Source organism: Ornithorhynchus anatinus, chromosome 4 (genome assembly GCF_004115215.2).
Source record: "Ornithorhynchus anatinus isolate Pmale09 chromosome 4, mOrnAna1.pri.v4, whole genome shotgun sequence".
In the NCBI taxonomy this organism is placed as follows: Eukaryota; Metazoa; Chordata; class Mammalia; order Monotremata; family Ornithorhynchidae; genus Ornithorhynchus; species Ornithorhynchus anatinus.
In genome coordinates, this window is record NC_041731.1 from 87,854,019 (window position 1) to 87,866,066 (window position 12,048).

Genomic DNA, 12,048 nt, shown 5'->3' on the forward strand with positions numbered 1-12,048 from the left:
TCTGCTCCTATTCTCAGGGAAGGCGAGTACTATACGCAGTTGAACTCTAACAATCAAAAAATCCTGTACCAAGTATCACTGCATTTTCTTTTTATTTTATATCACTCTATTGAGAAAAAAATAGGGTTTGGATATCTTCACATCCTCCCTAACAGAATGAGAAAGACAGAGACTACAGCAGCCAAATGTGATAATAGAGTGTAAGAATGGAATAATAATCAAGATTGTTTAAGCATCACTTTGATCCACCAAATGACATTAAGAAGTCTTTCGGGTGAGTTTATTCCTAGCTTCATAGCCTAATGGAAAGAGTAGGAGCCTGGGAAGGAGATGAGCTGGGTTCGAATGCCAGGTTGGCCACTTGCCTTTTGTGTGACCTTGGGTAAGTCACTTAACTTTCTGTATCTTGGTTTCCTCATAGGTAAAATTGGGATTCAATCTCTCCTCCTTACTTGGACTGTGAGACAGAGTCTGTATCCAACCTGATTACTGTTTATCTACCTCAACACTTACTGCAGTGCTTGGCACGTAGTAAACCTTAACAAATACCACACTTACTATTCTTAACCTTTCTCTGAATAGAGACACCTGAAATTCACATTTTATATTTCTTAGCTCTCTTCCACCCACAGAAAATGGGGATGGTTTTATCAAACCAACCAATTCTTCATGGTTACAGATTTTGCCTAGATATTGTTCTTATAGATCTGTTGTTATAACCTTCCCAAATTAAGCCCTCTTTTCCCCAGCACCCTTTCCCTACTGTATTATCTACGCACTTGGATCTGTGAGCTTTGGGCATTTCATATTCATCCCACCCTAAAAACGATAGCACTTATGTACAAATCATCAAATGATTAAATAAATGCTCACTTCAGGCAGGGAACATGCCTCCTCATTCTGCAGTACTGTATCCTCCTAAGCTTAGACCAGTGCTCTGCACAAAGTCAGTGCTCAATAAATACCACTGACTGATTATGATAGATCTGAATTTATGTCAGTTGACATGGAAAGATAAACATGAAACCCAGTACCATTTCTGACCTTACCTTTCCAGTGAGCATTTTAAAGAACCCAACAACTACAGTCCATTCTAGCCCTTCTGTGGGCACTAGAGGTGGGATAGTTAGGGTGCTGAGCTGGAATCTTCTCTCTCCACCCTATAACTAGACCATCAGTCAGTAGCTTTTATTGAGGTCCTTAACTGTGTGCACAGCACTGTACTAAGCACTTGGGAGAGTCCAAAAAATTCATAGACGTGATCCTTGCCCTCAAGGTCATTACAATCTATTGGGAGAATGGAGGAGGGGGAAGGAAGGGCAGAAAAGAGGGAGAGACTTATCCCCATCACCAGCCCTGTCTCTTGTCTGTGCCATCTATCAGGGCCATCTGAAGAAGTGATGAAGAGAGTATTGGGTTTGCCTAGGAGGGTGGTATCAGTCGCTCTTGGGAGTCTCCAGGGCCTACCTGACATTTTTCAGGGTGTAGATGGTACCTTAGGGATGGGCATTCTTGCCCTAGACACTCTCCAGCAGTCTGTGACGTCAATCTGGATGGCAGGAACTCGCCAAGGGTACTCGAAGAAGCAGCACAGATTCCCAAAGCTTCCTTGGTGCTGCTGTTTCTTTTTTTTTTTAAATGGTATTTGTTAAGCACGTACTACGTTTCAGACACTGTGCTAAGCCCTGGAGTAGATACACAGTAAATCAGGTTGGACACAGTCCCTGTCCCACACAGAGCTTAACCCCCATTTTACAGATGAGGTAACATGCAAAGAGAAGTTAAGTGGCTTGCCCAAGGTCACAAAGCAGACAAGTGGAGGAGCTGGGATTAGAACTGAAGTCCTTCTGACTCCCAGGCTCAGGCTCTATCCACTAGGCCATACTGCTTCTAGCTGTTTGAGGAGCCCCAGGGATGGGACAAGCACCGTAAGAGATGGCATGTATGCTTGCTTCCTTCCCTCTGCCCAGATGGTTGCCATGCTAAGAGGTGCTCTGGGGATGCATGGAACTGGGAGAGCTCTACGTCCCGTGGAAACCCAGTATTCAGGGGGACCAAGTTATCCCCTCTTTGCAATTAAAACCACTGTTTAACCAGCAACACAGAACTGGAAGCCTACTGAGAAACATCCCAAACCACCAGTTTTGAATATAATCCTGAATTATTAATTAAAACTGTTGCTGCCTTTTAAATATGTCTTACCTATTAAACACACAAAGCACAGGATATTTACAAATGCCCTTTAGCCTCCCACATATCTTAAACTCCTTATAACTTTCCCTCATCTTTCAGGGCTGAAAGCTAGGCATTTATATGATAATCCTTTAAAAATGAAAAAGCAACTCTCTATAGTTATTTCAGATCATTAGTCAGTCTGATAAAAAGGGCTACACAGTTATGCTAAAAGTTCTTTAAAACTTAGAAGAAAGAACCAGTTGGGGAGGGGGTAAGACCTACATGCATCTTGAGTTACTTTGAAATTCCTTCCCTAATATATTTTATTACCTTCATTTTCTAATAGATCAACGGCATTCCAAGGACTCCTCTATGGCATGCTAAGGGATTCTCTTACCTTGTTTTTAAATTTCTAATCTAAAAATATGCAAGTTCCAGGGCCCATTAACTATGTTATTTCATTTTACTGAAATTCCATTTTATATACAAAATAGTTCTATAGAAGGACAACTGGCTCTTACCTCACAGTTTTCCTTTAATCTTTTGGGCTTGGTAGATTTTGGAATAGTGACGACCCCATTCTGGAAAAATAATAAATAATTTGCTCCTTGAAAACATTTTCAGAAAGAGAAGGAATGCCCTTGAAAATGGGAAAGAATTTCTTCTTTAAACTAAAACCCTCCTTTTCTTGCACTCTACAATTTGAAGTTATCAAAACATGGTATCTATTTAGTGCTTACTGTGTGCAGAACATGGTGCTAAATGCTTGAATTTGCCCAATTAACATCATTTCTACCGCCAGAGATCAGTATTTTAGGATTTAACATCCTTGATAAAATTGCTCTATCCTCAATGTGATCCCAGTTCTTTGTGTGTTCTAGGGCAAAAGAATGGGAGGGAAGAGGAAGAGTGTAACTTGATTTTGCCTACTTAAAAAAAAATTTACCTGAATATTATCTTTTGAAAAGGTCTGCCAAAATGAAATCGCTCTGGCATTTTGCCCCTCCCTCAACCCCACAGCACTTAAGTACATACCGTATTTTATTTATTTATATTCATGTCTTTCTACCTCTCTAGACTGTAAGGTTGTTGTGGGAAGGGAACATGTTTACAAACTCGGTTATATTGCACTTTTCCAAGCACTTAGTAAAGTGCTCTGCACACAGTAAGTGCTCAATAAATACGATAGATTGATTCATTCATTTAGGTTTTTAAAAAGTTTCCTTCCATTTGAAGCTCTGGATACTGCCTCCGAAGGCAGGCAGTAAGCACTTTCAAAAAGCTAATCCATCAGATGAAACAGCTAGAGGAGGTATGGGAAATGAGGCAGCACCCATGGTATTTCAGGACAGAGTCTTGAACATGAAACACAAATACTATATTTTATCCGACCCAGCCTCCGTTCCAGGAGCGTCCCTGAATGACTGTAATGACTTACCTGGATGCTCCAGCGAATGCAGATTTGGGCAGGAGTTTTGCCGTACTTCCTCGCCAGCCGGACAACGTGAGGGTGAGTCAGCACCTCCCCTTTCGCCAGAGGGGAGTAGCCTTCAAAAACAATGTTTCTCTTTCGACAGTAATCCAATAGCTCTTGAGGTCTTTGGAAAGGATGATATTCAACCTGTTGAACAGACAGTCAATTTTTGAAGGATGAGAATTTCAACTTATCTACAGTATTGAAACATTGTAAGATTTAAGCGTGAGAAACAATGAAAATCAAAAAATGTTATTATTGGGATATCAGTATCAGGCTGAAGTAATAAATTCCACTTTCGTGGCACCTCCCTACTGCAGGAAAATGTGCAAGAAGCCCTATGACTTATAACTTCCTTTCCATTCCAGTGTCTCCCCCCCGCCTCCCCTTTTATAAACAAGATGGTCATTGACCTCGCTTGGTTTTGAAATGACAGTTTTACTTGAGCTCTTTGTTTTCAAGTGAAACTCCTTTGTCTTCAAATAAAATCCCTAGTTTGTCTGAGGTGCCTCTTGCACATCTGACCGAACCTCAATTGTTCCCATGCTGCAGTTACACTTTAGAATGAATCCTGAGACCTGGGTGCCTAGGGAATAACCAGGTTAAAATCAGCATGAACAAGAATGACATTCCGGATCTTCACCTTTGAACTGAAAGGGTGGGCTTCTGGAATGGGAAATCTGTCTAGAAAGAATTGTAGCTTTCGGGACTCTGTTGCCCACTCTCTTATTACTGAGGAAAGGATAATAAAGTCAAACAATGAAAACCATAAGGAACTCATCATTATGCCATATAATAATAATAATAATAATAATGATGATGGTATTTGTTAAGTGTTTACTATGTGCCAAGCACTGTTTTTAGTGCTGGGATAGATACAAGGGTATCAGGCTGTCCCACATGGGGCTCACAGTCTTAATCCCCATTTTAGAGATAAGGGAACTAAGGCACAGAGAAATTAAGTGACTTGCCCAAAGTCACACAGCTGACAAGTGATGGAGCCGGGATTAGAACCCACAACTTCTAACTCCCAAGCCCAGGCTCTTTCTACAGAGCAACACTGCTTCTCATGTTGCGAGGAATCAATCGATCAATCAATGGCATTTACTGGACACTTATTATGTATAGACCACTGTGCTAGGTACTTAAGGAGTTCAAATACAACAGAATTAGCAGACAGGTTCCCTACCCAAAACAAGCTTATAGTCTAGAGGGGATAATGGAGTGAAAAAATTCCAAAATATTCAGCTCAAAATTAAACAGGAAACTTGTCAATCTCTGTCAGAGTTGAACTTTGGAACTTCTGGATCGTGTTCAATCAGTGTACATTAAAAATCTCAAAAACTGAGTCTTGCCTCATTCTGTTTCAGGGCATCTTGGGAGGGGATAGGAAACGTCTGCTTTCTTTTCTCAACTGCTCTTCTGCCTTTTCTCTGAGCACCCTGCAGTTCTGAGATACGAGATTCTACAAGTCTCTTTTTCTACTCTCTGCCAAATATCTGATTTGGCTCTAGTCCAGCATCTAAGCAAAAAAAATGATAATGCTTTCCAAAGATTGGATCAGTATTCTGTGTTGGGGGGGGGGAGATTTTTCTGTACTAAAAGAACATCCTAGAGTGCAAATCTCCAAAAAACCAGTCACAGAGCTCCTTTTTGAGAACTATAATGCAGTAGAGTGCTCCAGGTCTGGTGGCCTATGAGATTGGTTTAATGAAGTCATTTAAATAAAAATATTCTTTCAAATAATTCTATTAGCACATAAACTGGAAAATTTCTTCTACCACAATAAGGACAATTGAACATTTCCTGTTTCACATTTCTAGTACATGTTGTCTTTTCAGACAACAATGGTGAGAAACAATAGATTGGCACTGTTCCAGAACAGGCAAAGAAATATTCTACTCCTGGAAGGTTGGGCTGAGTCAGCCTGAATAGGCAATGATCTCAATTGCTAAGAGGATAGTTGGGGAAATATCCAGGGAAGGGTAGTCACGGAGGACATGGTTCAAGCTGTAGATGCATCCAAGCCTTTGACCTTTGAGAGTACTTGACCCATGCAGGGCCCTGGTGTTTAATATCTGCATTTGCACTGACAGCTTTAGAGGTCAGGAGTGGATCTGAGCAACCTGAAAAATAGTTCCAATGTTTGCTAAGGAGAAACACAAAATGAAAAAATAATGTTCTGGCCATACCTTCCAATTCTACTCCGCCAAACAAAGTGGCGCTTTCAAATTTGTTGCGTTACTTTGCCACAGTTAGTTAAGGGCTCCCTGAATTTACCATCTAGAATATTCTAAACCTGGATTAAAAAACAACAACACTAACTCAATTCAAGAGTTTACATGAGCAGCCACACATCTACTGGACTCTAAAAACTGGGGGGAAAGCACCCACTCCCTTGTCTCCAGCCTCATCTCCCTTTAACATAGACCCCAGGAACCACTGGCTTTTTTTTAACAATGGTGGGATACATCTGAAGCAAAGGAAAGAAATACGATTTTTAGGTCAGATTCCAAGCACTGCCTAGTAATCCCCACATGAGGAGTTTAGGCCCAGCAGTGGATTTACGTCCGGCTTCCTGAGATGATTGAGGGTTGGCATTATATTGGGGGACAATGTACACTGAGGCATGTTATCCACTGAAGAATGAAGCTTTAGTTGCCCGGCTTTCATTAGCATTAATGGCAGTTAAGCCACACACACGGGGCATGAATAATATCCCTATTGCTTTCAAGAAGGGAGGAGCTTTAATTACCGAGATTATGAAGTACTAATTCATGTATGCACAGACATCAATCTCAAAATGGAACCAACCCGTCTGTCACTTTCACTCCCTTGCATCCATATATGAAAATCTAATGGCAGCCACAGGGTAGAACAAAAGGAGTAATGAGGGGGAGATGGGGAAAGGGGGAAAGAGCAGAGAAGAAAAAGAGATTATGGGAAAACTATCTCAGGCATATACCTACTCATGAACACCACTCATATATGTGCATGCATACATACACAGACACACAACTCAGTAATTCTTGCTTAATAGATGCAATCCTAACAGGATGTAATTCTATAAATTCATTTTTTAGTACTAAAACTATGATTTTAATAGCATTTATGGAGTGCTTACTATATGTCAAGCATCATATGAAGCACTGGAGTAAACCCAAGACCATCATTCCCTCATGGGGCTCATGGTCTAAGTTAGTCAAGGACAGGCACATGGAATAATAGAATAAATTACAGAGAACAAGAGAAAATTCAAAACTTGACATTCCAAATTAAGGATATTAAATTTAATCTCTAAAATGGTCCTGGGATGGGACAGTACTCATGCTCCTCATGGCTTCAAGTCAACAGTCATTGGCTACAAACAACCGCAGCCTTCCCAGTCCTCTACATGTCATTTAGGGTGTCACTACTGCGATGTTGGACCAGGGTGGGGGTGGGGGGTGGGGAAGGGATGGGCTGGGGGTACTGGAGCCATCAGGTGGGTGCCCCACAGAGTCTGGGGCTCTCAATGATTGGAGGCTCTGGCAGGAGGATCCCAAATTCTGGCTATTCCACAAGACTCCTTGCACACTCCTTGAGGGCAGGGATCATGTCTACCAATTCTATGGATATTGTACCCTCTCAAATGCTTAGTACAGTGCCCTGCACACAGTATGTGCTCAATAAATACCACTGGTTGATTGATTGATTGCTCCTGACATGGGTCAGGCTGCCCCTCAAGGTACTGGGAGTATAGCTATGTCAAGTTTCATTGTCCTTTCATATGATCAGTCAATCCTGCTCTAGGAAAGATAACGTGCAGGATGAGGGTGAGGGGCTTTCTGATTCACAGTAAGGGTACTGCACACAAACTAACACTAAGCACACTCACATTCATTTCATTTATAGTGCCAGAAAGCATCATGTAACAGTGAAACTTCCCTGAGATTGACGGCAACTGTTGTGTGACTCAGCTTCATTCATCTTTGCCATTGACAAGTTATGAGATTACTCACTCAGAAAATGGGGCAACATAAATCTAGGACTGACTAAAATAAATATGAAAGTCACTTTTAAAGAAGAAAAAGGGCACGAAAAAGTTTTGCATAGGTATGAAATGCTATCCGCCTCACATGTAAATCCGGGGAATGAATGATTCCGTTAACGCAGAGATGACACATGAAGGCTGTTTCAGAGTGGGCCCAAGAACCGTGCAGGATTTCACCATACCGTGGAAATCTCAAAGCGAGCTTTCTTCAGAGGGGCCATGTAAAAACTTCATGATTGAACTGTCTCACTGTCATTATCATCATCATCATCATCATCAATGTCATCATCAGGAGATATTTCCTGAGCATCCAAAGGATGCATGGAACTAAATACAGTGGACACTAAAGTGTTCCAAGTACCTGATTTTGTGGAAACGCTATCTTTAACGGGCAAACAACTGAAATGACTAACCCTTCGTGACCTTTCTTTTTTCTTTTTTTTTGGGGGGGTGTTAAGTGTAAGCACTATTCTAAGCACAAAGGTAGATACATGATGATCAGGTTGGGCACAGTTCTGGTTCCACATGGGGCTCTCATGTCAGAGTAGGAAGGAGTAGGATTTAATCCCCATTTTACAGATGGGGTAACTGAGGCACAGAGAAGTTAAGTGACTTGTCTGAGATCAAACAGCACACAAGGGGAAGAGCTGGTATTAGAACCGAGGTGCCCTGACTCCGAGGCCTTGTGCTCTTTCCACTAGGCCACTCTGCTTCCCAGACTAGGCCTCTGTCCCTATTTTGACATCATTTCTACAGCTATTTGTTTCATCAAAGGGTTAAAGGAAAACTAAGTATTGAATACATAAAAGTTGGGAGCTATCCTGATGGGTTGGTCCATTTGTTCTGGAATACCAAAAATAATGGAGCAGAACTGGATGATACATGCCAGATCAGGGCCAGGAAAGTGATCAGGAATATCTGATAAGATCGAGGAAGGTACAAAGTTAGGCTCCACACTGATAATGAGAGATTTCTATCGTTTTCCAACAGGCAGACTGGTAACTCACCAGGAAGAGAAGGAAAAGATACTTTGGAGGCTCAGGGGAGAATTTGCTCTAAAGCTTCTGGAACAGATGGCATCCTGGATTAAAGGGTAAGCAATGGACAGTAGCCCACTGGGGCAACTACACTTTAGGGCTCCTGCTCCACAAGGGGGGTTCTGGGGGAATAGTAGTCTGCCTGAGCTCAAACCCATGGAACTCCAACACTACAACTAACCTTTGCTTCGTTGTGTGGGGTAGTAACTGGCTGACATCTTGAGCTGGACAGCCTGGCTTGTCCTCCTCTGTCAGACCCCAACAAAAGGCTGAGAAGTGCACTTATTCCCACTGGATCTGTACCAGGGATTTCAGTGTTTTCTCCAAGGGGCACTTTACTTGCACCTGCCCCAGCCCAGTGTCTGTCGCCCCTTCTAGACTGTAAGCTCCTCGTGGGCAGGTAATGTGTCTACCACCCCGGTAGTAGTGTACTCTCCCAGACACTTAGTACAGTGATGATGATGATGGTGATGGCATTTGTTAAGCACTTACTATGTGTCAAGAACTGTTCTAAGTACTGGGGCAGATACAAACTACTAAAGTTGAAGACCCAGTCCTTGTCTCACATGGGGCTCATAGTCCTAATCCTCATTTTACAAATGAGGTAACTGAGGCACGGTGACTTGCCCAAGGTCAGACAGCAGATGAGTGGTTAGCTGGAATTAAAACCCAGGTCCTTCTGACTCCCAGGTTTGTACTCTGTCCACTGGGCCATGGTGCTTCCCTAAAGTGTTCTGTACACAGTAAGTCTCCATAAATACCACGGATTGATTGACTGATTGATTCCTAATCCTAGGGGCAAGGGATGATCTTACCCAATCAGATCACCTGCCTAGCTCACTCTAATCTCTATGGTTTATATCTCCCACCTTCCTGAAAGACCTCTTCCCCAATTCAACCCAACACTCAAAATGAAATATTGGTCTTCATGATGTGGCAGCTCTTGCCAATCCACCAAACAATAAATTGCATTTTCTGAGTACCAATGAAAACAGAGCACTATATTTGGGAGAGCATAACAGAATTACAAGACACCCTCCCTACCCTCAGGGAGCTTATATTCTGGTGAGAAAGACAGACATAAACAGTATACGGGTAGAAGAAAAGGAAAAATGGCTATAGCTATACAGATGAAAAAGTACTTAAATAGCAGAGTATGTCACAGAGTATGTACGAAGTGTTATGGCTGGGTGTGAGTGTATATGTGCATAATTAGTGCCAGAGTTCTGAGGTAGTAGTCGTGGGATATGACCTAGGGAGAAGAAAATATAATCGGGGAAAACCTGGAGGAAATATGATGTCAGAAGGGCTTTGGAGGTGGGGAAATCTGTGGTGTGGCAGACTTGAAAAAGAGGAAGTTTAAAGAAGGACAAAAGACCTGAGGCAGAGTTCAGAAGCAGGAAAGAAGACAACAGGGCACAGAAAGTAAATTGATTTGAAATGAAGAGTGTGAGCTGGGGGGTAGTAGGATAAGAGAATGAATGTGAGAGGGTGTACCTATCAAGCAACAGTCAAGTGTTTCTGCTTGTTGCAGCAAGGAGTGAGTTACCACTGTAGATTTTTGAGGGGTGGGAAGACATGTACAGGATAACTTTTAAAAAAACGATCCAGGAATCAGGCATGGAGTAAGTTGGGAGAGACTGGAAGCAGGGAGACCAGTGAGGAGTCTGATGCAGGTGTCAAGCTAAGATATCACAAATGCCTGAACCTGGGTGGTGGCCATTTGGATGGAAAAGAAGATCAAGGAAATGAAGAGGAAAGATCAGAAGGATTTAGTGATAGGCTGACTATAAGAGTTGGAAGATAGCGAGGTGCCAAGAATAATGTCAAGGTTGCTGGATTCAGCAAGAGGAAGGATTGTGGTGACAAAAGTTAAGGAAAGTTAGGTAGAGGAGAGGATTTGGGAGGGAAGACAAGAAGACCAGTTTTACTCATAATGAGTTTAAGGTGCTGGTGAGACATCCATCTGAAGATGTCCTGGAGGCAAAAGGAAGTGCACAGTTAGCGAAGTAATGGCAGTGAGCAATAAAAGGTTTCTTATACTTCATCAAAAACAGGAAGATTTCTAGGGCATCAGTGGACTTACTGGATGATCTCAGTGCAAAATGTGCACTTATTGAAGAAAACAAAATAGCTACAGCGATTAAGCTTGGCATTTCTCAAACAAGATATGAAGTTCCCACATCTACATCACTTTTTCCACAGCAAACAGGTCAGAGTGACTGGATCGAATTATAGGAACTACACAGGATGTGTTTGACCTAACTGATAAACTAGTTGCACACAGTAAGTATTCAATAAACATGCTAACAGAAATAAATCACCAAGGCTGGATGACATTAAAAATTACCATAATTATCACCATCATCATCACTAGTATTCTTTGAGAATGGACAATGTGCAGAAATCATGTTTTGAAGGAATCAATCAGTTACTCAGTAGTACTTATTGAGTGTTGACTGGCTGCAGAGCACTGTACTAAGGGCTGGGAGTGTATAATACAGTAGAGTAGGAAGACATGATCCCTGCATACAAGGAGCTTACATTCTAAAGGAGGAAGCAGACATTAAAATAAACTACAGATGGGTATGAACATAAGTCCTGTGGGGCTGAGGGTGATGAAGTCCTCACCCTGTGGGCAGTCCTCAAGTACAGGGTTCTGCACCCAGTAAACAATAAATACCATTGATTGATTGCTTAAAGTGTTCAAACCCAAGTGTACAAGGTAATGCAGAAGGGCAGCCTTAGACAAGAAAGTTGTAGAACTACTATTCATTCATTCAATAGTATTTATTGAGCGCTTACTATGTGCAGAGCACTGTACTAAGCGCTTGGAATGAACAAGTCGGCAACAGATAGAGACAGTCCCTGCCGTTTGACGGGCTTACAGTCTAATCGGGGGAGACGGACAGACAAGAACAATGGCAATAAATAGAGTCAAGGGGAAGAACATCTCGTAAAAACAATGGCAACTAAATAGAATCAAGGCGATGTACATTTCATTAACAAAATAAATAGGGTAGTTGAGCAGATGGATACAGTGCTGAGGGGATGGGAAGGGAGAGGGGGAGGAGCAGAGGGAAATGGGGGGAAAAGAGGGTTAAGCTGCGGAGAGGTGAAGGGGAGGCGGTAGAGGGAGTAGAGGGAGAAGGGGAGCTCAGTCTGGGAAGGCCTCTTGGAGGAGGTGAGTTTTAAGTAGGGTTTTGAAGAGGGGAAGAGAATCAGTTTGGCGGAGGTGAGGAGGGAGGGCATTCCAGGACCGCGGGAGGATGTGGCCCAGGGGTCGACGGCGGGATAGGAGAGACCGAGGGACGGTGAGGAGGTGGGCG

At 42.4% G+C, this 12,048-nt stretch overlaps 1 protein-coding gene across 3 annotated transcripts in view; it reads right to left on the reverse strand.

Moving 5' to 3' along the window:
- The window catches only part of LOC100074803 (uncharacterized oxidoreductase ZK1290.5-like), a 215,752-nt gene that overhangs the window by 27,134 nt on the left and 176,570 nt on the right, over positions 1-12,048 (reverse strand). For 2 of the 3 annotated variants that reach the window (XM_029062884.1, XM_029062885.2), the window contains exons 5-6: positions 3,614-3,796; positions 2,697-2,756 (exon numbers count right to left, since the gene is read on the reverse strand). In XM_029062884.1, coding sequence (XP_028918717.1) covers positions 2,697-2,756; positions 3,614-3,796 — 243 coding nt within the window. The remainder of the gene's footprint in view (positions 1-2,696; positions 2,757-3,613; positions 3,797-12,048) is intronic. The other variant, XM_039911850.1, reaches the window with a different exon arrangement.